At 40.1% G+C, this 27510-nt stretch overlaps 1 protein-coding gene across 2 annotated transcripts in view; it reads left to right on the plus strand.

Moving 5' to 3' along the window:
• Nucleotides 1-27510, plus strand: part of LOC108250582 (metabotropic glutamate receptor 8-like) — a 297339-nt gene that overhangs the window by 260254 nt on the left and 9575 nt on the right. For both annotated transcript variants that reach the window (XR_005234323.1, XM_037980851.1), the window contains exon 10: nucleotides 24028-24274. Coding sequence is in view for 1 of the 2 variants with exons in the window: in XM_037980851.1 (XP_037836779.1) it covers nucleotides 24028-24274 (247 nt within the window). In the remaining variant the exon portion in view is untranslated. The remainder of the gene's footprint in view (nucleotides 1-24027; nucleotides 24275-27510) is intronic.

A 27510-nucleotide genomic window follows, 5' to 3' on the forward strand; every position in this document is an offset into this window, starting at 1 on the left:
TGAAAGAAGAAGTTAAAGTCCTTACCGATAAAACGGAAGACTTGGAAGGGAGACAACGCCGTTGTAATATCCGAATATTGGGAGTGAGGGAGAAGATCAAAGCAGGCTCACATCCTTCTACTGCTGTGGCAAAGCTTCTACAGGACATTCTGGGCCTAGATTCAGCTCCCACCCTGGATCATGCGCACCGCGGCATGCAGTCTGTTTCTCCAAGGGACAACCGTCCTAGACCGTTCATCGTAAAGTTCCATTACTACCAGGAAAAACTGGAAGTGCTCAGGATGGCAGCGAAAAAGGGTCCACTACATTATAAAGGGGACACCATCATGATATTCCCTGACCTTCCAGCTGCAGTCGTAAAGAGGAGAGGATTCTTCAAAGGAATTAAAGACCAGCTTCGCAAATGTCCGAATGTGAAGTTTGGGATGCTATATCCAGCAAGGCTAAAAATAACCTCATCTGCAGGCGAGGAGATTTTCACAGATCCAGCAGCAGCAGAGGATTATGTGAAAAAGATCCTGATGAAGGGATACCAGCATGACCGTGGCTAAATATATAAAAATAGATTCTGTGTGTTCACCAAGAAACGAACACATCAGTTTTCTCTTGGATTATGCTGAGGCCGTTGTACCTTAATAAATGAACAAACTTTGTTATTTTGTTCAAGTTGGTCCTGGATTAATAAGTTTCATGCATCAGAGAAGTTTCAAATATGTTCCTGATCACTAAGGTAACTGTTAATGTTATATACCTTTCAATTTCAGATATCGTGTTAGTTTTATCTTATCCCTGGTGGGTGGTACGTTAGTGTAGAGTAGGGGTGAAGGTTTACATGTTAAGACTTAGCTCATGGGAGGGTGGGGGGGCTCGGGAAAGAGAAGGGAATGATAGGTTGTGTGAATATATGTGTTGTTCTTTTGTGGTGTTTTTTGTTGTTTTTCCAGCTACAATTATGTTTGTTATGTATATTATGTTATCCAGGATCTCATATTTTTCTCCAACAAGGTCATGACGTCTGACAATAGTTCAGCATGTATCATCAGGCCACCTTCGACTACTTTTCTTACATGGAATGTAAAGGGTATTAATAGCATACTTAAACGGAAAAGGGTTTTTAATCATCTTCAAACCTTTAAACCTGATATAGTGTTTCTTCAGGAAACACACCTTAGCACTACTGAAAGTAAAAAACTAAGACAAGATTGGTTCTCTGAGGTATACCACTCCGGTTTTGTTTCTAGGGCTAGGGGAGTCGCTATACTAATAAAGAGAGGGCTGCCCTTTGTCACTAATAATGTTATGTCGGATGTTAATGGCCGTTTTGTAATTGTTACAGGTAAACTTTATAACATGCCAGTTATCCTAGTTAATCTTTATGCTCCGAACTGGGATAACCCACAGTTCTTTACAGGACTTATCAGCAGGCTGCCAGATCTGAATAACCATCACCTGATTATAGGAGGAGACTTTAATGTAGTTTTAGACCCTGACCTCGATAGGTCCAAAACACGACCCTCTGCGGCGCCTACTAAATCTGCGACTGCACTGAAATCCATTCTTAAAACCTATAATATTGTGGACCCACTGCGTGCCAAAGAACCCTATACCAAATATTTCTCATTTTTTTCGCCAGTACATCATTCTTTCTCAAGGATTGATTATTTCCTGCTAGATAAAACTCTCATTGCCAATGTTACTAATTGTAAATATCACGCTATAGTAATCTCTGATCACTCACCAGTACAAATAGATGTTAGACTCCCAAACTCATACACTAATTATCGACCCTGGAGACTGAACCCAGCTTTATTATCAGATGGAGAATTTTGCAAATTCATCTCTCACCATATAGATCTTTTCCTAGAAATAAATACCACTCCAGATATTTCGAAGTCTACCATTTGGGAGTCTCTCAAAGCCTACCTGCGAGGACAAATTATTTCGTACTTGGCAAATCGGAACAGACAACATAAGATAAGACTTAAGGAAATAACTCAACATATTGAAGATTTAGACTCACAATATGCAAGAAATCCCTCTGTAGATTTATACAAACAAAGACTTCTCCTTCAGACAGAATTTGAAAATATTTCAATCGCAGAAACAGAGAAACTGATACGTAGAACTAGGCATCATGTATATGAACATGGGGAAAGAGCAGGCAGACTTCTCTCACACCAGCTTCGCCAGTCCATATCAGAAAATACAATACTAGAGATTAAATCACAAACAGGAGAAATTGAAACAGATCCAAAGAAGATTAACAAGATTTTTAAATGTTTCTATCAAAAGCTCTATCTGTCTAGGAATACCACCCCAATTGGCCACATAGAATCCTTTTTGAACAATTTAAATATTCCGACAGTTACTTCAGAACAAAAGCAAATTCTGGATACCCCTATTACGATCTCAGAAGTTCTGATGGCAATTAGATCTCTTCAGGGCGGCAAGGCCCCTGGCCCAGATGGGTTCTCGTCAAATTTCTACAAAATATTTTCAACTAAACTGGCACCTTTACTTTGTGAGGTCTTTCTAGAAGCCCGTACTACTGAGACCCTTCCACAAACTTTAACACAGGCTACAATCTCTGTTAGTTTAAAAAAAGACAAAGACCCTCAAAAATGTGAGTCATATCGCCCGATTAGCCTATTGAATGTGGATTATAAAATTCTTGCAAAAGTTCTGGCACTCCGTCTTGAAAAAGTAATTTTGGATATAATACACTCTGACCAGACAGGTTTCTTAGCGAACCGACAATCCTGCTCTAATGTTAGGCGGCTTTTCAATGTACTTTACACAGAAAACTCAACTAAGACTCCCGAACTGGTTATCGCGTTAGATGCCGAAAAGGCTTTTGACTGTGTGGAGTGGTCATACCTACTTGCCACCTTGAAGAAATTTGGGATAGGCCAGAATTTTATTTCATGGATTAATATCTTATATTCTTCGCCGTTGGCATCCGTACGTACTAATAATGACATATCGGAATACTTTAAATTAAATCGGGGTAGCAGACAGGGCTGTCCATTAAGTCCACTATTGTTTGATCTGGCAATAAAACCTCTGGCTATTGCACTTAGGTCTGACCACCAAATTATTGGAATCACTCGTGGTTCCACCAACCACAAGGTGTCGTTATATGCAGACGACCTTCTTTGCTATATCTCTAATCCAATGATATCTATTCCCAGGCTCATGGAGCTCTTTCAAACCTTTGGTAAATTTGCTGGATATAGAATAAATTTTAGCAAAAGTATCATTTTTCCTATTAATCAACTAGCAAGGGAAGTAGATTACTCAAAATACCCATTCAAGATAGTACAAGACTCCTTCACTTACTTGGGTATAAGAATTACACACACATTTGGGGGTCTTCTTAAAAATAATTTCCGGCCTCTTATTGATAAAACCAGAGAAGACCTGTTGCGATGGTCAGTACTACCCATATCCCTTGCAGGTCGGGTCAATACTATTAAAATGGTTATCCTACCAAAATTTCTATACCTCTTCCAAATGATACCAGTATTTCTTCCTAAATCATTTTTTAAACAGATTGATGAGATGATTTCCACTTTTATCTGGAACAAAAAGTGCCCGAGGATTCGTAAATCTCAACTACAGTGCGCTAAAACAGATGGAGGTCTAGCTTTGCCTAATTTTTTACATTACTATTGGGCAGCAAATATTCCTAAAATATATGACTGGCTTCTCATGTTTAAGAATCACACAGGCCCGCTCTGGTCTGCTATGGAACTTCAGTGTACAACCTCTACTTCCCCGATCGCTATGATTTGTAATGCTCTACCTCTTATTCGTAGAAACCAGATTGATAATCCTATGGTCAGAAACTCAATCTCTATCTGGTCTCAATGTAGGCGCCATTTTGGGATTACACAGCCCCTCATTCGTGCTCCTATAATAGCAAATCCTCTCTTCAAGCCAGCCCAGATGGACCCCGGCTTTAAAATTTGGCATAGTAAAGGAATAGTATACTTTAGTGATCTTTTTGAAAAGGGACTCTTCATGTCATTCAGCACATTAGCCAAGAAATATGACCTTCCACAATCCCACTTTTTCAGATTCTTACAAGCTCGTAGTTTTGTTCAAAAACATTACTCAACCTACCCATCCCTCCCATCGCCTTGTCCCCTGGAAGATTGCTTGTATACTCAGCCATTGACTAAAGGTCGAATCTCACGAATATATAATTCTTTGCTTCGTATAAATCCCCCATCCTTATCCAAACTAAGAGAAACCTGGGAAAAGGACCTAGGAACCCAAGTTACTGACGAGGTCTGGGAGTCTGGCATCAATCGTATTCATTCATCTTCTATTTGTGTACGTCACTGTCTAATTCAATTCAAGGTGTTTCATCGCGCTCACCTAACCAAAGCTAAATTGGCGAAAATATATGAGAGCCTAAATGATAACTGTCCTCGGTGCAACCAATCACCAGCCACCACAAGCCATATGTTTTGGTCTTGTAATGCCCTGCGCGACTATTGGGAGGCTATCTTTAAAGCTCTTTCTTATGTCTGCAAAAGAAATGTGGACCGGGACCCAATCATTGCAATTTTTGGGGTCCCAACAAACAAACATGGATTCACTCCATCTCAATTGAACATTATGGCCTTTGCTTCACTGATAGCACGCAGGGTGATACTCCTGAATTGGAAAAATGCTAACCCTCCATCTTTTATTCAATGGGTGAGAGACATTATGGGATGTTTACAAATGGAGAAACTTAGATATAGCCTACAAGGTTCGGCAGAAAAATATTACAAAACCTGGTCACCTTTTCTTGAATATGTAAATACACTGACATTTACAGAATAAGACCGTAGTACTGAGGCTGCTATAGAAGAAGGTTACCATGATATCAGATAACAATGGATATACTGGATACGTACATTATGTTTTTATAAATTGTAGCTTCTGTTTGTTTTTGTTTCTGTTGTTGTGTTTTTATTTTTTGTATTTTTGTACTGTAATAGTTGGTCTCGTCTATCGTACCACTGGATGTATGTATTGATTGTGTTGTCATGTTTTCTTTTCTTTTCTTTTCTTGGTATAAATGGGAAAAATGAAAATAAAGAGTTCAAAAAAAAGAATTCTGAATAGGTTCAATAGCAAAAAATACTTTTTAAAGCTAAGCTGCCTTCCCCCTCTTTTCTTTTTTTCCAGTTTTTCTTGTACTACCTAAAATCTTATCAGACTCTTGACCTCTCTAATATATCTGTTGGTTCTGTAATATTAGAAGTGAAGTGAAGGGAAATGTATTTATATAGCACTTTTCAGCAGCAAGGCGATCCAAAGTGGTAATAGGTTAATCATATAATGGGATGTACCAGTGAGACGCTAAGGCGGACAGAAAATTAACGTTGTCAGCCTGACCCAAACAATTTTGCTATCTGAATCTGGCTCAACCGAGTTGGACTTACAAGGCTGGCTTTCTCCTGAATGTTATGCAAACTTGACGCTCTGCTTCCATCAGTCCTCCTCCACCTGTGGATCTGTGCCGGGGCCCTTCCAAGGCCGGCTGATATACTATTTCCATCACTATCAAGGCTTTGGCAGGGAGGGCCGGGACCGTGTTCTTGGACTTGTTACACAACACATCACACATGCACACAGATATTATGCGGCAAACTAGGTTAGATGTGATGCTCCTGGTATGGCTGAATTGCTCACTTGGGCAGCCTGTACTGGGAGCCCCACGTTCCCACCCCCCTTCACACTTTCCACATGTATGATGTTGACTGTATGTTGCTTCTTTTTTTGTGCTGAGGTTTTTGTTTTTTTTTGTTTTTTTCAATCTAACGCCGTCCTGTTACGGACACAGTGTGAGATATGACTTTTTTTTTCCTCGTCTTTCCCAGTGTTTCCCTTTAATTTTCTCTTTTTTTTCCTTATCTAATGAATTAGGGCAGCGCCTCCTATGACTGCAGCCTCAGGCACCCTGTCTTCATATGCATTATGGTCTGTTATTTGTTTGTTCTTTGGACAGGCTGTACTGAAATGTAATTTCGTAACAGAAACATGCAAATGCGAACTGGTATGACAAAAAAAGATCCTTGAATCCTTGAAAATTCTTCCCTCCAGCCATCCCTTACTGAACATTGTTCATGAAAACTGTTCAGGTATGAGTATTTGGACTGACACGACTCCCAGTCAACACTCATTGTTCTGTACTTTTGTGTTCTTGTAGTTTATTGAAACATGAAGTAGAATCCACCTGGTTGTCAGTTCACAATTCACAGTTTTAGTATTTCTGAATGGATAAAAACATTTTGACCTGGAGAGACTCACACGGGGAGATAAAGACAATTAAGAGGGTTTTATTGGCTAGAGGTCTTTGGCGCTCGGGCCCCGGCAGAAGATGAGTTTGCAGAGAACCACTGTGAGCTTGGATGATTGACGTAAGGTGAGAGATTAGAGTAGTCTTCCCCCGGGACCCGGACCTGGTGGTGGCGTGGAGGACAAGAAAGGGGAGTCCAGAGGAGCTTGAGAAAGCGAGGGTGGACATGGGGGTCCCCTTTCCAGCCGCGGTGGTCCAAGGACTGGCTGCCAGAGCGGGGGGAGCAGAGGAGGCTGGCTAAATGGGAGAGAGGGGCAGAGGGCGCTATGATGGCCGACGGTCGAGCATGAAAGGCACCGGGTAGCGTGGGTCAACATGACCAGCAGTTCGGTGAGCAGGACAGACCAGACCGAGCAGATGTCTGACTGGGACAGAACAGGAGGGGCCTTAGAGGAAAGCCTTATGATACTGGAAAAAGAGAGAGTGGCCATATTTGAAGTAAGATCGGCAATTAGGGCAAGAAACGAGACTAATTCGGCCCGACGGTCAGGGTAGACATAACAGATAGCGTCTCTGAAGACCCCGAAGGCAGCCAGGAATTCACCGATGGATAGGCCCTGGATGAGACTGGGACTGGCTAGGCAAAAAAACGCAGCGGTGAAATCAAACAGAGAAGCGATGTGACAGTCGACGACGGGAGTGGGGAGTAATAGGGAGACCAAATTAGAGTGCTGCCCCTGCGGGATCTTGGAGTGAAGCCTGGGGGAGATGAGGGCCTGAGCAGGCACGAACGGCCGGCCTAGGCAGAGAGCATGAACGAGGCACGTAGAGGAAGGGGAGGGAAAGGTGGCGCGAGGCTAGATATGCCCCTTTTATACGGGCTGCAATTCAGAAGTCCTGGTCTTCCAGTGGCAGGCGATGTGTATGACACTTAGGCCTTCAATGATGTCCAACTTAGCCAATAAATACCTTTCATTATGCCAGCATTTAAAACACCAGGATTGAGGATTAGTTAGAAACACACTTAGGCACTACTTGGCATTGCATCACCTCAGTTGTGAACAAAATGAGCTATTATCCAGCACATTTTAAAAACAACAAACCCGCATCAGCAATTAAAACAAATCTGGTATGCTACTATCAGAACTAAATAGAATAGAATAAATAAAATGTTTGCATTTGCCGAAAAACGGCTGTGTCCCCTGAAACACTTATTTCAATACAAACCAATTCTGGAACAGGTTAGCTAGCTCGGGGTCGGCTGACCTCCTCTAATGAGGTCTAGCTTCTCTTGAAAGGTTCGTCTTGAAAACAGCCTTGCCAGTATATCAGCAACAGACAGCATAAACGTTGCAGGGTAAGCTAACGCTGTTCTTTATATTCCTACCGTTCGCTCTTTATGCTTGCATCTGGTCACACCCACAACCAATGAGTGAACAGGAGCTAAGCTTGCACCACCCACGAAGCAGGGCGGAAACGCGCGCAAAGCAATCAGAGCTGGGACCCCTATAGGCCATACAAAAGGGGGATCAGAGAAATGGATAAGACAGGGAGCACCACATATTACCCTAAGAAGGGCCGGGATGGGCATCGGCGAGGGAGAAAGCCCTGGGGAGGAGCTGAGAGGTGAGCGGGCCCGGCAGAGTCGAAGTGGAAGGCCGGCCGCGGAGTTGAGCTGCAGACGGACCGATGGAGGACGCCCATGGAGGAGATGAGAGCCATGTCGAGCTGCTGAGCATCCGGGCTGCAAAGCGGGGAGGGGGCAACTCCTGAGATTGAAGCTTACGAAGAAGCTGCTGGAGTGGGAGCATTGAGGCGGTGTCTGGCTGAGGAAGGCCCTGAAGCCGGAGAGGGGGCGCTGGAGGAGCCGGGGCGGCCCTGGTGACTTCTTCCTGGTTCTCTTGCCGCAAGTGGGGAGAGGAGGGGGAGGAGGGGAAGATTCGCCGGAGGGGAGAAGTGCGGCCATAGAGGCGAGCTGGTCGGGAGCACGAAACTTGCTGAGCATGAAACTTGCTGGCGAGCAGGAGGAGCTGTGGACAGGGAGCCTTATATCCCGAATCTGGATGCTAGTTGGCAGCTGCGAGCGAGGATCTGCGATGAGTGATGCTGGACAACTGGGTGAGTCTGCCAAGTTGAAATTACGGTGAGCCTTCACTTCTAAAAATGGTTCTTAACATCATTTAAAAAATACTTCTAGAAACGACAAAAAATAAAGATTGTTTTGCGAAAACAACTATTCTGTGTGGAAAAGACTTTATGTAAGATACTTGCCATAGACATTGTGGGTGGTGTCCATGCGGTCAGTCACTATAACTGGTGTTGCCTGTTGTGAAGACAAGAACAGGTGTATTGTGACAGGTGCTGCAGGCCATCAGTTCTGCATGGTGTGTGTGTGTGTGTGTGTGTGTGTCTACTTTTACTCAAATGAAAAGACAAAGACGTTACTGGTAAACTATCTGACAGCTATAGGTGCAATATTTGCTGTCAACATGACAGAAGATCTAAAGTTTTAACTTTTGAAGTTACTTGATGAAGATCACNGGGGGTTAAAGGAGGGGTAAAAAACTGCTCTCTCTCTTTCTCTTATAACAGATCCCTGTCAGGTGTACACCTTCTCCTGCAAATGGTCAGTTTTTACCTAAAAAAAAAATTGGCTTCATGAATCAAGGGAATACAAACATTGTACTGCATCCTGTCACAACTGAGAACCCTCAGATGCTCTCTTCATTTTTCTCACAATGTTCTCTCCCAGAAGATTTTTATAATTTTGGCTGTGTTGAAGATGATCCTCAAGAGCTCAACTTGTCTCTGGTGTCTCAATAGTCTAAAATATAATAGATTCTAGATAAATCCCTGTTGTTGACAAGTGAAAGGAAAATACAATTTGCTGTTGCAGTGCTAGTTTTGTTTTGGAAAAAGACAACAAAATAATTATTTCTTCAGCTATAATTTAGAAAAAAGTATTACTGAACATAAAACAATTAAATTAAAATTATCTGCCCTATAACTGACGGGTTATTCTTTGCCATGATAATAGTCTTTAGAAGCATTCCAGTTATCACTGGAAACTGCAATTAGACATCCTCATTGTTATTTATTGGCAATGAGAATGTCTTAGCATGTGCAGGTGTTTAAGGCATTGAACTGAAACTGATTCGAACCCAACTGTGCTGGTTCGGCCATGTTTGCACATTGGATAATAAAAGCCCTATAATAACACTTCTGTATGGCGAACTGAGTCAGAGAACTCAAGCTGACGACCGTTCAAAACTGAGGTCTAAAGACACTTGTAAAAATGCCTCGAAGAGTGCTCATGTGCTAAGTCAATGAGACATTATTGAGAAAGACAGACAACGATGGAGAAAACTAAAACGTAAAATGTATGACAGTCACAATGACCTAAGGATACAACTCTGAGAGAACAAAAAGAAAAGAAAAGAGGAAACAAACAGTGTAATAACTGTCACCGGGTGTACTATACTATTTAGGTGTCCATGGTCATGCTTTACTGTTTTACAACCCAAATCCTAAAAAAGGTTTGTTGTATAAAATTTCTTAAATAATTAAGACTTTTGTCTGAATGAAAACATATATTGTTATAAAACCTTTCTACATTGTTGGTGTATTTTCAGAGGTGTAAGCTGCCCATGCCATAGGCATGAATAAACCCCATATCATCAGAGAAACAGGCTTTTGAATTGTGCACTAATAACAGGCTGGATGGTCCCTCTTCTCTTTAGTAGGGAAAATGTGGCATCTGTGGTTCCTCCCAAAATCTAATTCTGATTTGTCTGACCACAGATCAGTTTACCATTTTGCTTCAGTCCTGTTTAAATAAGCTTTGGTCCAGAAAAGACAGTAGCGTTTCAGGATGGTGTTCATATATTAATATAACATAATTGGTTTGTCACAGCAGCAAAGAAGTTAAAACAATTTAAGCATTAAAAGAAACATTTAGCAAAAGGGCAAACAGTAACCGATGCCCACAAATTAAGATAGTGGTAGTGCCATGATTGTAGAGTACACTTGGTTTTACTTATTTTTACAGTAGCACTGTGCAATGATGGCCATAGCCTGGATTTTAAGTTTGGGAGGGGGTTCTTTTTTAGGAAAAGTGGACCATTTTAGCCAGGGTCCAAGGTTATAAGGGTTTTAGAAGGTTAAAAACTGTAATTCTGATGTACATGATCTGCTAAAAATGTTATCAATGAACTCTTTATGTAAAGTTTAGTATCAAAATGTTAATATATTAAACAACACAGAAATTAATCTGACTACCTAAAACATGTGGCTTCATTTGAAATGCAAGACCTGGGTTTAAAAAGTTTCAGTGTCAGATAATCTGGCTGCTGTTGTTGTGTAAACGAATGGCTGAACTGCAATAAAAATGCCACAATTTCACTGAAAAGCAGCTTTGTGTAAACAGCCTTTCAAAAAATAATAGCAGTATGCAGACATTTTAGGTAAAATGGGTGGTTTGTCCGAACCACTGCGGTCAAGTGAGCTGACACTTGGAAATACGCGAACAAGCCAGCCGACGTTAGCTCCTCTTAAAAATTTGCTTCACGCATACATGGTGCATTACGGTCGTAGAGAAGCGGGCGTTGCTTTGCAGGCGGAAAAATAAATAAATAAATAAAAAGAAGGGGACGTGAGAGACATAAATGTCAGAAGTGTGTAATTATTACATACATGTTACTTTGACATACATATACTATATCCAGAATAATGGTAGTGGAGAAATGTGAGCTTTAAAGTTATAGTGTAGAAAACCTGCCCTTATTTTTGCCGAACATAAATTTTAATTTTTTACTAATCTTTTGTTATTAAGGTAAATTATGTTATTTGGATTTTTTTTTTTTTGTGGCAAAAAAATAAACTTGAGTTGTCAAAGCTGATGTGCTTATCATCCTCCTGTGTGACCCTGGAATAAAAGTAACTCTACCACTGAGCTCATTGCTAATTGAATTAAGTAGTGGTTACAATATGTCAAAGTATCTGAAAATGCTTTTTCAGGGTATGCTTTTGTCTCATTTTCAAATGTTTTTTGTTTTTTTCCCAAATCCTAAAAGGTGACAACACAGTCTCTTTGGGTTATGTTAATAGGCCACCTCTACTACAACCAGAATAAATATTTCAGAATTTTACTGTACGGTTTTGAAGAAATACCATGTCAAATTATTTCATAATGATAATACAGAATATGCCTTTGTGCCATTTTCAGATATCTATTTCTCTCAAATCTTAGGAGGTGACACAAATTCTCTTTGGATTATGTTAATAGGCAACATCTACTATAACCAGAATAAATATTTCATACTTTTACTGTATGGTTTGGAGAATTCCATGTTAAATTATCTCCTCATGAATATTCAGTGTATACATCATTTTAATTTGTCTATCTAAAGCCTAAAAAAAAAATAATTAAAAAGCATACATCATGTGCAGTTTCAAAGGGAAGTTAAAATATATTTTATGAAATGATCAATAGTAACAGTCATACAAACCAAATGTTATTTACAAAACAATGTTCTTCATATAAAATAACTTTCAATATCCCTTTTCTTCAAAGCAAATTACACAAATATTATAAAAACAAAATTAACAGCCATCTAACAAATAAATAATAAATACTTTAGTTTTAAACAGGAACGCAAAAACGTCTCAAACTGAAAGCAAGGAATATACTGTATGTAACACTAACACAATGGGCAGTCCCATACTTTTTTCTTCAGATCTTTTATTTTTGCTGGATCCATCTGCAGGCATACCAAATCGTACTACTGGTTGCAGCTGTCACATTTAATCTGTAAATATTTCCTATGAATTTAAAGTAAATTACAAATACCAATATCCTAGCATGTGATATATCATGGTAACTTTTTTTTGGTTTTGGATTTCATAGTTGTACAAAGTCACTATTAAAAATCTTTCCTTGAGGTACACACCAGTCTCTCAGTAACCATGCACTGTTTTTTTAAGTAGACAAAAAATACATTTTAATAAGCTTCTAATAATGTGTTCTGGACAATTCACCCAATCAGTGACAGAAGGCCCTGGCATTGGTGGTTTTGAAGCTGAGCACATTATACAGTTGTTGTCGATGTCAAACACTTCTGTTGAAATAGACATTATTTGCCGGTTGTACACAGATATATGTAGATACTACTGAAAAACACTCTGGGGGGTGGGGAGACGAAGGGATATCAATACAAGGATGGACCAGCACAGCGATAACTATAAGCTGCTCAGGATTCAGGATAAATAAATTTTAGAAAATGAAACAAAGGCATACCCTGAAAAAACATTTTGCAATACTTTGACATGGTACTTCTTCAGAAATGTACTGTAAAATTATGAAATATTTCTATTGGTTATAGCTGAGATGACCTATTAACATAATCCAAAGAGAGTTTGTTGTCATCTCTTAAGATTAGAGAGAAAAAAAACATTTGAAAATGAGACAAAAGCATACCCTGAAATAGCATTTTCAGATACTTTGACATGGTATTTCTTAAAATATATACAGTAAAATCATGAAATATTTATTCTGGTTATAATAGAGGTGGCCTATTAACATAATCCAAAGAGACATTGTTGTGAACTCTTAGGATTTGGGAGAAATAGATATCTGAAAATGACAAAAAAAAACCCACACTGAAATAGTTTTATGAGATATTTTGACATGGTATTTCTTCAAAACCGTACAGTAAAATTCTGAAAAAATTATTCTGGTTATAGTAGAGGTGACCTATTAACATATTCCAAAGAGAGTTTGTTGTCACCTCCTAAGATTTGAGAAAAAAAAATATCTGAAAATGGCACAAATGCATATTCTGTATTGCCATTATGAGATCCCTTACAAAAAAATCCCACGAAATTCACGTGATCACATGTGATTCCCATTTACCACATGTGGTTCACATAATCCACCAAAAAATCACGTTTTCACATGTGGAAATGTGGGAATCACGGGATTTTCATGGGATTTTTTCGTAAGGGATACTTTGACTTTTTTTTTTTCACTACTGTTTTAATGGATTTAGTATAAGTATGCTAAAGTAATATGTATGTAATAATTTCACACGTCTGACAGTTATGTCTCTCACGTCCCCTTCTTTTTAAAATTTATTTATTTATTTATTTTTCCGCCTGCAAAGCAACGCCTACCTCTCTACTACCATAATGCACCATGTATGCGTGAAGCAAATTTTTAAGAGGAGCTAATGTCGGCTGGCTTGTCCGCGTATCTCCAAGTGTCAGCTCACTTGACCGCAGTGTCCAAACCCCCACGGCTATGGGTTGGCAATGATGGTAGAGTATACCCCTCCTATCGTCTTCAAATATAATAGCAAATTTGGTCCTTGGGGTCAATCTGACCCCAGGGATATTTACTTCGTGAAAATGATTTACGGAATATTGTTGACCACGTTTTTGTGACAGGCACTTTGTTTATTTGTTGAATACATAAATAACCCCTAGAAAATCAGTGAGTTTACCTGTACTCAAGCGCCACCATCAGACCAAACCTTCAAATTAGAATTCATTTATCTTGAATTTTTCATACAAATCTTATCAAATTTACTTCTCAACATTAATGACCACCAAGTTGTTTTGGTGATGATGGATAGGACCTTTACTGTAGCGCCACCATCAGAAAAACTTTCAACCTGAGAGCACATTCATGACTCTCACAGAATGACCATGTTTCCTCTCATAAACATATTTATTTTTTTTATGTACATATTTTTATTTACTATTTTTTGTAATATATTTGTGGCTAGTTACTTTGAGATCTCACTCACCCCTCCTCTTTTGTTATGCCGGCAGTGGCAGAGTTATAGGGTTTTTTTTTTTTTGTTTTTTGGGGGGAGGGACCATTTGTGAGACAGAAAATGGATAATGAGAACATATCAGATACTAGTGAAAACATGGAATAGGGTTTTATGCCCACAGTAAACTTTGTCTTTAGAGACAAACAACATGAAAATCTACCCATTTGCGAAACAGTGTGAACATGATAGTAGTCAAAACATGCAACAGTTCTTTATGCCCACAGTAAAGCTGTTAGTCTCTACTACTGTACACAGGATGTGCAGAGTGTATGTGCATGCTCCTTGCAGACACATCTTTTGCATTTTAAACAGGTTATGCTGGTCTTACAATCATTTCGGGTCGGACAGACCTGCCACCTGCCACGTTTCTTGCTTGCAGTTTGTGACATTGGGGGAGTTGGGTTGTTTTTCTCTGTCTGCATGTCCCTCACAATAGCCGCAGCAACTGTCGATGCTCTTGGAAGGCACGGCCAAGCTGCTCCAGGAAAAGCCTCCTACGGCTCAGTTTTCCCCAGTTCCAGTCTTTGTTTATCTTACACCATATCACAAAGGCATTGTATGCACTCACATCAATGATGTGGAAGAAGATGATAAGGGGCCAACGAGCAGTCATGCGCCAACAGCTGTATGTGGCTGTGACATTGTCCAGATTGTCCACCCCTCCCTTTGTATAATTGTAGTCCAGCACCATTTGTGTTTTTTTATCTTCTCTGCTGCTCAGGGCAGCATCTTTGTGCGTGGTGCTGAGCAGCAGGATATTTTTCCCTTTCTTGGGGCAATATGAGACCAGAGTTGCTTTATCAGTGAAGGCAAACACAGAAGATGTTATCTTCCTGTTCTTGACAGCAACAAGTTCAGAGGGAAGCTCTGGTTTATTCTTTCTCACTATCCCCAACATTGTAATCTTCCTTTTGAGAAGTTCCTCACCCAGGGAGTAAGACGTGAAAAAATTATCACACGTAATGTTATGCCCAAGCAGTCCTTCAGCCATATCAAGCACAATGCCCTGATTTTTTTCTGGTGCTTCGCCAAGAGATTTGCTCGTGTACACCTGCATATTCCAGGCAAAGCTGGACTGTGCATCACATGCTGCCCATATTTTCATGCCATGTTTGGCAGGTTTGCTTGGCATATACTGTCTGAAAGGACAGTGCCCACGAAACGCACCCAAGCACTCATCGACAGTCACGTGATGGCCTGGATTATAAAGCAGGGATAAACACTGCATCCACTTGTCCCACACATTCCTTATTGCCGCAAGTTTGTTACATTCTCGTCAGCCCCGCCTTGTTTGTTTGTCATCAAAGCATATGACAGGAGACAAAATATGTAATGTCTTCAGAGACATGGTGGCTGGAAATAATGCTCTTCCAGTCTCAGCATTCCAAAAGCTTGCTGTTGCTTCACCTTTTGACTTGTAAAGTCCTGCCAAAATTAGCAAGCCTATGTAGGCTTCCAAGTCAACTACATCCAAGTCTTTCCAACTGTCCCCATAGACATGCTTCCCCTCTAAATTTGTTATCCCAAGCACAATATTTTTTATAGATGGCGTTACGAAGAGCTCGAATGATGAAGAGCTCAACATGGCTGACTGCATATCTGGTGGATCCTGGAACCAATTTGATAATATTACTAGTGCTACGTCTACCCTGGTGTTTCAGTGGAGAAAGGGACCATAGTATCTTTCCATTTTTGGAAGAGATCATGTCTCCAGGTGGTTGAGAGACAATAGGAGGGTCAACACTCATTCTCATCAGATGAGAATTCCTCAATATCAGGGTCCTCCTGAACACAGTCCTCTATTTTAGAGACAATCTCCTCTAAGTCACTTTCACTGTCCAAGAGCTGTTTCAAAACATCTTTGACAGTAAACCTTTTCCCAGAAGATATTTTCAAAGAGAGAGCGTGCAGATTGCAGTATACTCAGAGCACAATGAGGAATGAGATGCAAGCGTTTATATTTGCTCCTCCCTGATTTTGCATGAACTACCAATGTCCTTGCGGGAATAGCCCACCCTCCACAGTGCGGGAAAAAACAGTTCTACTTTGACAGATGTGAGTTCAGAAGGTCACACACACCCACACATCCATGTCCATGGTGCAGAGAGTATCAAAATAAATAATAAAAAAATAAAAGAAAATATATCGACTCAAATGTATCAACTGCACCTGCAGATGTGGTCATGTTAGGTCACACACACTGACAGACAAGTTTTAACAGCTAAAACAGCTTGGGGTCAAATTGACCCCTAAGGACAACCAGTGCGTGCAATATGTGTTCAGCACATTGAAAAAATATCATCATGACAATTTTATGTTTTATCAGTTGTCACTATCAAATTAGGAAAAGTCATGAAATAAGAAGCAAAAGAAAAAAAGTCAACTACTATATGGCTAAAACTAAAGATTAACTAAATTATCTTTTTGAAATAAAGGAGGACTTAAACAGTGTGATAGCTTGGGGCAGGAAGGATTTTCTTTACCGTTCCATACAATAGAGCTGCATCAATCTGTTAGCTACTGGATTTTCAAAGAGTGGTGAAGAGGGTGGTCCAGATTGTCCATGATGAACAACAGTTGTCCAGTGTCCTGTTCTTCACCATAGCCTCAAAAGTGTCCTGTTTGCAGCTGATAATGAAGCCTGTATTCCTAATAAGCTTATTCAGCCTGTTGGTGTCACTGGCTCTAGTGCTGCTGCCCCAACAAACCACAGCCAATAAGAGTACACTGGCCACAAAAAAATGATTAATGATCTCCAATATCTTTTTGCAAACACTGAACAATTTCAACTTCCTCAGGAAGTAGTCTGCTCATTCTCTTGTACACAGCATTAGCATTGGATTTCAAGTCCAGTCTATTGTTAATGGTGACTCCTAGGCACATGTTTATTATGTTCCATTGTGAATAAAAAATTTGCAAATCATTGCATTCTGTTTCCATTTCCATATAACACAACATCCCAACTTTTTAGAAATGAGGTTGGATTTATTTTGAGGTTTTAACTTTATGATGGTTTTGTTTTGTTTTGGTTTTTGTTGCTTTCTTTTTATGTCATGAGTCTGCGCTCTGGGTTCCTCTTGCTCAGCACTGGTCATGACATAATGAATCGGCCCAAACAGAACCCAGCGGACTCCCTTGCCTGTTTCCCACTCTCTGAGGAGGAGAGGATTAGGATCCTGGAGGAGTTGCGGGGAGAGCATCCACTTTCTTTCCTGGACGGGCCCTGTCCTCCGGCAGCATTCCCCACCGCAACTGACGGTTGCTGTCGGCGAAGGAGGGCACCGACTGCAGCAAGCCTAGTGTTCCCGTCAGTCGCAGCGACCATCACAGCTTCTCTGGTGAGACGGTCGGACACCGTCTCAGCTTCTCTGGTGGACCGGCCCGTCACTTCCTTGTTCCCTTCGGCCGCTTCTTTGCTTCCACTGGACGTGGCCGCCACCAAGCCATCTCCAGCCGCGACCGCCTCCAAGCCTCTTCCGGCAGCCACCAAGTCATCTCCAGCCATGCCCGCCACCAAGTCCCCATCGTCTGCTTCCACGTCACTTTCGGCACCAGCTGCTTCCACATTACACCTGGCTTCTTCTGCATTACCCCACACTGAACTACTGGATATAACTTCACAGATTCAAAGACTGTTTTCTACATTAAAGAATAACCTGGAACCTAATCACAACATCACCACCTGCAATATTATTAAAGATATTCTCTTGTCAAAACCGGGTCTCCTCACCTTGCCCATATTCATGAACTTTTTTAATGAAATAACCCAGTTAAAAGGACAATTAATCGACGACCTCCACAGTTCATCAGCCACCTTTACCCTCAGACCCCTCTGTCACCCTGTCACCCAAGCCAGCCAAGTCACGCCAGCCAGCCAGGACCATTAAGTCTCCCAAGCCAACCGGACCACCCAAGTCACCCATAGCGCTCCCAGCGCCCTCTGCAGAGCCCTCAGAGCCTCCGGTGCCGCTCCCGCGGTCTCGTCAGCCTCCAGCGCCGCTGTCGTGGTTATTCGCCACCACAGCTTCCCCGGTGGGTCGGGAGTCCGTCGCCACCACAGCCTCCATGGTGGGTCAGGAGTCTGTCGCCACCTTGGCCACTGCGGAGCCTCCGGAGTCTGCCATGCCTGCCAAGTCTGCCATGCCTGCCAAGTCTGCCATGCCTGCCAAGTCTGCCATGACTGCGGTCGATGACATCGACGCTCCTCACCAGGCCGCTCCAGAGGGGCTTGTGGTCAACGCTCCTCGCCAGGCTGTTCCACAGGGGGTCGTGATCGACGCCTCTCCGCCTGCCAAGTCCTCAGAGGGGGTTTGTGACACCTCTCAGCCTGTCAAGTCCAACAGCGCCTCAGAGGGGGTCGTGGATGCCACCTCAGCTTCCTTGGCGGGTCTGCCCGCCGCCACCTCAGCTCTACCGGCAGGTTTGCCCGCCGCCGTCTGCTCAGCTCGTTCTCCTGTACCTCTTGGAGGGTCCCGGATGACGCCTCCACCAGGTTAGCCTCTCGGAGGGTCCCGGACAATGCCTCTGCCACGTCAGCCTCTCGGAGGGTCCAGGACGACGTCTCTGCCACGTCAGCCTCTCGGAGGGTCCCGGACGACGCCTGCCCGGCTCTCGCCTGCCTGGTCCATGCCTGCCCAGCTCTTGCCTGACTGGTCCACGCCTGCCCGGTCCAAGCCTGCTGCACCCGCTCTTGCCACGCTGCGGACGGCGTCCTGGCCTTCCACCTGAGCTCTCGCCTCGTTGTGGACGGTGCCCTGGCCATCCACCGGAACTCTTGCCATGCCCACATCCATTTTTAGCTCAATATGTGTAAAATTGACCCGAGTTACAGCCAAGTTTGGGTTTTCTGTGGCTGCTTAGCTGTGGCTGCCATCTTGAATTAGGGTGACTCCAAAAATTAATCAGTTGTAGATGTACATCCAGTAATTACTTTGTCAGTTTCATTAAAACTGTCTAGTAGTTCATGAGATATTTTGCTAACAGACAAAAACATTATTGGCGTTTAGCTCTTGTTGGCAAGTGATAAATGGTGCTGAATGTAATTTTGAAGTCCCACATAATGTAGATTAAAGCAGAGCAAGTTTTCCCCTCTTACCCTTAAAACAAAGACAGAACACTGAATCAGTAGGATGGCTGTTAAAAACACTGTGAAGCCCACAGATGCCTTCAGGATTATCTGTCAAACTGCAATGAGTGTCTCTCTGGCACGTTTTCTTTTGTATTTGGGTCTATCGTTTTCATGTTTTGTCTTTGTATAGTTTCTGCTTCATGTGTTCCTGTTATCCTTCTACTCAGTCAGTCACTTGTTTACTTGCCATGCCCATCTCCACCTGCTTCTAGATAGTAATCACTCACCTGTGCCCACTTCACATAATTATCCTCTGCCTTTAAAACCCACTCATCTCCTCCATTTACTCACTGGTTCGTTTTTCATTTTTGCTTGCTGTCTGGTTCCGCTCACGGCTGCCTCTAATGATTACTATGGTTTTGGATTTGGTTTTAGAATAGGATATAATAGGAATAGGATTTTTGCTTAAACCTTTAGCAATAATTGTTGCTTTGTCATTTAACAAAATATCTCACTGAAACTCTTAAACTAATTATTGAATGTACATCTACAACTGAATAATGTTTGGAGTCAATCCAATTCAAGATGGTCCTCACTAATCAACATAAACCAACATAAAAATGGCTTTACCTAAATTTGATGTGGTAGTAGCTGAGAGTTCTTCACAGTACGTATTCTGAGTGTGCTATAGCACAATTCATGAAATTGAACACGTCATTTTCAAGGTTTGACAAAAACAACCACAACTTTAGCACAAATGATGGCAGGCAATATGCATTCTATCAAAGAATGCCAGGACTTTGTCCCTTTTTAAAGCACTATCTAAATAATTTCTCCAATGTCTGCATTGGTTTTTCAATGTAAAAGACTTTTAGCAGCCTTGTCTTGCACATGTAATTTTAACATGAAAATGTATGTTTTAACAACAGTTGCTTCAAAAAGAAAAAATGACAAATTAATCAGTCTTAGGTTTTTTTCCAAAAACCTTTTCAAAACCACAGATAATTCTACTTATGCTGAAATGGCTCTCCATAATGCTGAGCAGAAACACAATACAGTGTGATTTTTCATTTATTTATTGTTCTGTTAAAAAAAAATAATATTTGGAGAAAACATGAGGGCATTATTCATTGTAGGGATGCTTACAGGGTTTAAATACAAAATATTTGTTTGGAGAACTAAACTAGTGCAAACCGTAATGCCTTTGAACATAACAGTAAGTTGGAAAATGGGAAAATAATCAATTTTTCAATAAAAGGGTAAATGAAAAATAGGTAAAGTAAAATTGGGAAAATGAATAAAGGGATTAATGAAAATTGGATAAATGAAAAATAGGTAAAGTAAAATTGGGAAAATGAATAAAGGGATTAATGAAAAATAAATGTTTTTTTTTACTCATTTATTGATTTATTTTACTAATTTAATGATTTAATTTACTCATTTATTTAGTTATTTTACCCATTTTTTAAATTTATTTACCCATTTTTTAATTTATTTAATTTTGGTAGAAATGGCTCTCCATACACATAATAGCAGACACTAAACGGCTTGAGTTGTTAGACAAACTAGAAAATGAATGGGTTAAATCAATACTAATGACATGGAAAGAAGTTGTAAAAACAAATAAACTAAATAAAAAAATCAAGGTTTTAAACTGGCCAGCATTTGACAAAAGCTTTTTACCAAACAGCATTGACTCCATATTTAAGACTTGGATAACAAAAGGTATAAAAGTCTTTTTTCAGATTATTAACAATTATAAACTGGAAAGCTTCAATACAATTTTTCAATTTTTCAATTTAGAAAAAAAGACTTTTACGGACATCTACAAATAAGACATTTTTACATCCAGAAAATCAAACAAACTGACAGAACTAATAATAAAATCTTATGAATCAAAACTGTCAGGATGATTAATCTCAAAAATATACAAGATTATATCAAACTTAAATACCTACTCAACGCAATATATTAAAGAGAAATGTGAAAAGGAAGTGGGTCTTGTTATAACTGACGAAGAATGGGAACAAATATGTACATCACAATGCAGGTGTACAAAGTCATACATTTGGAAAGAATTCTGCTGGAAAAGCACATCACCTTGCTTTATCACTCCACGTCAAAGCGCAAGGAAATGGCCAATGCTGGAGAAATTGTGAAGTGATGTGGAATTTATTTATACAGCACTTTACAGCAACAAGGTGATTCAAAGTGCTTTACAACACAGAGACAACAATCAGGTACATAATCAAATACAGCAGGTACATCATAGAAACATATCAATCATGTATAATCTAAATTAAATCATGAAACTAAACATATCTAAACATGAGCTAAAACAGTCAAAATAGTAGCTTAAATAATCTAAATGAAATCATAAATAAATATAGAGATACAGAAGGAAAAACATTAATCATGTCTAATCAAAATGAAATATAGGATAACCTAAATAAAATCATGAAACTAATCATATCTAAACATGAGCTAAGACAGTCAAACTAAACTAAAATCATGATAAAGTTAAAGCTGAACTAAACAACAATTAGGAATTTAACAATGTCTAAAATATGAGCTCAGATAAACTAAACTAAACTAAACTAAATGTACAGGAACTAAACTAAATGTACAGGAAGGCTAATTAAGCTAAAACATGACAATACTAAACTAACAGTACAAAAAAACTTTCTAATAGTACCAAGAGGCCTTCTAAAGTAGTGAAGGAGGGGAGGGGGAGGGAGGAGGGGAGTGGAGTGAGAAAGATGAGGCAGAGAGGGTGGAAAATTTGTATGTGTGTGTAGAAACGGTTGGAAGACACTGGTGTGCGTGTGTGTGTGTGTGTCTGTTTGCAGATAAGTTCATGAATCACGTCACAGAGGCCATTGTCTTTGATAATATGATGGAATGTTTATCTGCCAGCCCAGAGCAGATCCACAGATGTCCTTAGGCAGAGGGGCAGAGCATCTTGTTTACATAAAATCCGGGGAAAAATTGAAGATAGCTAGCCAAGGCCAGCGTCAGGGGAGCCAGATTCACATAACAATAATTGTTTTGGGTCAGACTGACTTGTGTTTTCCGGCTGCCTTGAAAAGTCTTGCTGATACTTCTCAATGGCGAATCCAAACAGCCAAATTCCAGGTCCATTCTCCATGATTCGAGCGAGCAACTTTCTCCAAGATGTAACCGATAATATTATTCATGAGTCCCGGAACCGCAATTTAGCCTGCGGTCCTGTAAAAGGATCGCATTCAACTTGCGATTCTGCTCCTGTAACAGTTGGAGTGTAGTTCGCTGAACCCATCAGACGAATTTGACGATAAGTCAGGTAACTGCCTAATCCAAAAAGCAGAAATCTTGTTATCAAAAGCCCAAATTTGTAAAGATCTTCTTACAAAGACAAAAATTGATTGACAAACAATATTCCATTTCCTCCAGGAATCCATTGTATATCCAGGAAAAAATGGCCTATCAGGGTAAGTCGGCTCTCCCACGCCCTGTCTTCCCGTCGAGAAAATTTGATCAATTGCATTGAGAGACCAGCTGACCAGATCTATGGCTTAAAAATTTTGGAGAATATGCAAAAGAGAGGCTCCGAAAAGAAAGCAGGGAGAGGCGGGGTGGACAGAGAAAAAAGACAGAGAGAAAAGAAACACATCCGCCTTCCACCAGGAGCAGAGATGTCATAATGTGGATGTCAGAATGCGCATCATTATCATATTTTCTGGGAATGTCATAATCTCAGAGGATATTGGAGTGATATAAATGAAGCAGTTAACCGCGTCTTTCACATCATCATTCCATCAAATTTCAAAACTACATTTCTGGGATGTAAAACCCACACAATGCAATGAATAGATGGATGCCCTTGGGATATACTCGTAGTGGCAGGAAAGAAGGCAATTACAAAAACGTGGATGATACAGAAAGAACCAACCGCTCGAGAATGGGCGCAGATAGTGACAGAATTTTACAAAATGGAAAAAATAACCTTCACAGTTAATTTACAGATAAACCTATTTTTCAAACATTGGAATAAATGGGCAAAATATATCAAACAATATATGCCAGAAATAATTTAGGATGCTCGAGAGAAAATAGTAACTCTTTTATAAAGAATGCCACTTGACTTTAGTTTATTCTTTATAACTAAGACTCATTGATTCAATGTACAGTATTATGGATCTAAAATGTAATACATATAATGCTACTCCTGTTAAAGATCTACTCTCTGGCTTTGTTCCCCCTTTCTTTGTTTATTTATTTTTTGTTTGTTTCTATATGTTTCATTTACATTATTGTAAATAAAACCAGGAAAGAGACAGAAGGAAATGTGTATATGCAAATCTACGCAGACTCGGAAATGTGAAACTTGTCACTGCTTGAGTTAAGCTGTACCTACATGTGTCTGTTCTTAAGATTTGCAACTTGAAATGTAGATGTCAATACCTGAAAAATAAATAAAAAAAGAAAAGAAAGGAAAAAAGGTAATAATTCCTATTTAAAGGGATCCATTAGTAAGAAGATCTTGATGCTTCTCACTGAAAGTGTTATATGTTGTATCCTTTAGTATACAGTTGTTTTTATTTAATTTTCTTTATTTTTCACAAATAATGCATTGTTTCTGTTTGGCACACAAGAAAAAGATAGTTTTGTTTAAATACATTGTGACTGGGTGGAATCATAGAAGCCCCATAACTAGACTAACACAGTGCCTTTGCCACTTAAGTTGAAAATAAACAACAGGCTGAAAGCTAATGTTTTATGTTTTTCAGATTTGGTTCCATTAGTTACAGATGGCATCCTAAAGTCTGTGTCTGTTTTCTCTTCAGATGTACATTCAGACGGCCACACTGACTGTCTCCCTCAGCCTCAGTGCATCAGTCTCTCTTGGCATGCTCTATGTGCCGAAGGTCTACATCATCATCTTCCACCCTGAGCAAAACATTCCCAAACGGAAGCGCAGCTTCAAGGCCATTGTCACTGCTGCTACCATGACAACCAAGCTGTCGCAGCTGGCAGCCGAGAGACCCAACGGTGAAGTGAAGACAGAACTATGCGAGGGCGTTGAAGCTAGCGGTGAGTTGGTCTCAAATCACACAAATGGACTTTTGATAGCTAACATATTGGGTTGTTGATTAAACTAATCAGTACTTCAGTGTTCAACATTATAGTAATGAAACTGCAGAAATGCAGTAAAGTGTTCAAAACTCTGGTTTTGAAGTGTACAATTGTGTCAAGAGTCAGATACGTTATGTTCTTATTACCTTAGAAAGAGACATTTTATATCAAAAGATGGTGTTGGACACCGACCTGACTAAGGTCATGTTGCACTACTGTCTTCCTAGAATAACACAGAACAAACGGACTAAATGCTAGCTCTGGCTTTATTGTTTATTGCAGGCACTGTAATTTCTGCTACTTAAGGTGATATCTCACTGTGCTGCAACTGTTGGTGGTTAGTTGGTAACTGAAAATTGCAGGAAAATTGTGAGGAAAAAAGGAAAATTCACCATTGCAGTCTCACTGATCTGTGAATGTTTGCAACTAAGTAACCAATGATCCACGGGTCCAAATTTTGAAATACACAGTCTGTTTTTGTGTGTGAGGCTTGCAAAACTCCATTCTTGGTCATGTACTATATATTTTTTTGTTGTCAACCTCTGCCCACACATTGTACCCACCTCGGATTGATAGACATTTGTCTTTGGTATTTTTTGTTAGAGGAGAGCTCCTTTGCAGGTGTCAAAATATAGCTCTAGCACTTTTGAAACAGGTTGGAGAGGCCCATGATGTGACTATTTCTACAGAAAATTTGTCATACAAATTTTTTGAACATGTTCAAAACTCAAGTGACAGGACTGAGTGCCTCTAGGAGGAAGTTAAGAACCATCACAAGACATTCTGGAGACTGTTATGAACATAGTTCACCAACTTGTCACAGCACAGTCATATATCACCTATACACAAAAGAGAAGTGAAAAGTTCAGTTGCTATTTTGCAGTTTAATGTTACAGAGTTTCATGTACTGGTCTTAAAACTCTACATTGGATAGATAGTGTTATTTTTTCTAGTTCAAGCAAGAGCAAAACCTGACTAAATATTTGAAAATATTTCAGATTACATTGCTAAAACATAGACCTTAAATTCCTTGAGAGAGTGGAACCTTGACATTAAACTATAGCAAGGCCTCCATTAGTTCTGAACTTTGCAAGTGAAGGTGAATGGAAGTGAATGTAATTAGATGCACTCATCTGCATGAAGCAGCTAAACCTGTCAGAAAGACTTCCACTGAAAATTTGTCTTTCATTAAGCCAAAACATTTTGACCATCTAGGCCTAATTTGCCATTAGTCCTTTTGATAACCAAGCCACAGATGTATGAACATCTTGATCATGAATAATTCAGAACTTTTGGTGCTTTGGATAAATCCATCTGGTCACAACAAACTGGCAACTGTCAAAGTGACTTAGGACTTCATGACATTATGAACTACTGCTCACCATGCTCTATCCAGGACTCCGAAATGGTCTTTGTAACAACTTATTTTATCTGGAAAGTGATGTTGAGGTAGTATCTCACTGGTCTGTGACTGTTGGTGATTATTTGGCAAAAGGCATTCACGAGGGAGTCTCTTGAAACATTCTTGGCAGTTCGCAGTTTCATTTTGTGAGTCGCAAAGTTTTGCAGTCTTGTTACTTGAATATTCAATAAGTTAAAAAAAAAGTGCAACATATCTTCTCTGAATATATACCTGTCTCAAGATCACATGAGGTTTTTTTTGACACCTGCATGGAAGTTCTCCTCGGACAGCAAACATGCCCAGATCTAAAAACAACTGGAATGATAAAGAAAATTTGTTGAAAAACTGGTCCAAATCTAGCTATTTTCATTTCAAAAGTGTACTTCAGTAATTTAAATTATAAATGTCGGGGTGGCTGCCCAAGTGGATACAAAGCAAGCCGAGGTGGGCTACCAAATCGTGCACAGCTAAGAATACAGTTTCACAAGCTGCGCACACATAAATAAGCCATGATTTTCTGAAACTGGTTGCACAAAACACAGCCACATGACTTGCAGTTGCTTGGTCATACTCAGAATTCAACAGTTGCTGTGTGATACTACCGTTGGTTTTGTGTGCGTTTTTGTACTAGATGGAAAAAGATATTTCTGTTGAGTCTCCCACTGGAATATACAGTTCACAAGTAGATTGGCTAGCAGGTGCAAAGCAATGAGGAAAAAAAAACAAAACAAAACACTGTTTTCTTAATTAATGTAAATCATCTACTGAGCAAAGGTACCATGAGAATAAAGCCCTTACTCAGTAATGAGGATTGCCGAGAAGTTGACTTGGGTTTATTTAGATGTCACCAGAGACTAGATGTAATGAAGCCAAACTGTTTACATCTAAGAGTTAAACTTCAAAGCTCGTTCTCGGTCTGTCAGCAGAAAAGCAGTCTTATGAATGTTTACTCTTTAGAGATGTTCTAACTGAACTGATCTGCTTTATTTAACAACTAACAGCTCTCTCATCAAATGAACTTTCCTTGTCTTACTCAAGGCTAACTTTCTTTTTATCTGGCATTGTTTAAACATTCAAAGTAACAACGACTCGCCAAGCTGACATACTGGATTTTCTATTACAAGTAGTTTAAACATCCATACTACATGGGGGACTAAGACTAAATTTTCCTAATTATTATTTTTACAGTCTCTGATGGTTAGTGTGTGACTGGGTTGAAAGCTTTTTAGGCCCTCTTCACACTGGATGACAACCCCACCACAATGTAAAAATCTACTAGGACGTGGATGGTCTTTACAGGGTCTTTAGCGGTGCGTGTATTAAGAATGCAATGGGCTCTTCATTGCATGTGATAAGCTGTGCAGCATACTATGCAGGTTATGCACAAACTCTGTATTGGAGAAACCAAACAGCCTCTCCACAGATGCATGGCGCAATACAGGAGAGCCACCTCTTCAGAGGTGTAGGTGAACTCAGCTGTTCACCTACACTTCTAGGATAAGGGACACTGTTTTGAGGACCAAAATGTTCATATTTTGGACCAAGAAGACAGGTGATTTGAAATGGGGGGTGAATAAAGCCATCTATGTCAAAAGAGAGAAACCAAAATTAAACAAAAGAGGAAGTCTCAGATTTCAGTTTTCACAAACCTATAATGGAGGGGCCCATCTGCGAGTCAGGCTAACAAGGACCCTAACGAGCCTCTATTGTTAGAAAAGTGAGGGGAATCTGCATCTGAATCCAGCTTAAAGAACATCTCAGCTTCAAAAGCTTAAACTCCACATTCTGTTTT

The sequence above is a fragment of the Kryptolebias marmoratus genome, linkage group LG17 (genome assembly GCF_001649575.2).
Source record: "Kryptolebias marmoratus isolate JLee-2015 linkage group LG17, ASM164957v2, whole genome shotgun sequence".
Classification (NCBI taxonomy): Eukaryota; Metazoa; Chordata; class Actinopteri; order Cyprinodontiformes; family Rivulidae; genus Kryptolebias; species Kryptolebias marmoratus.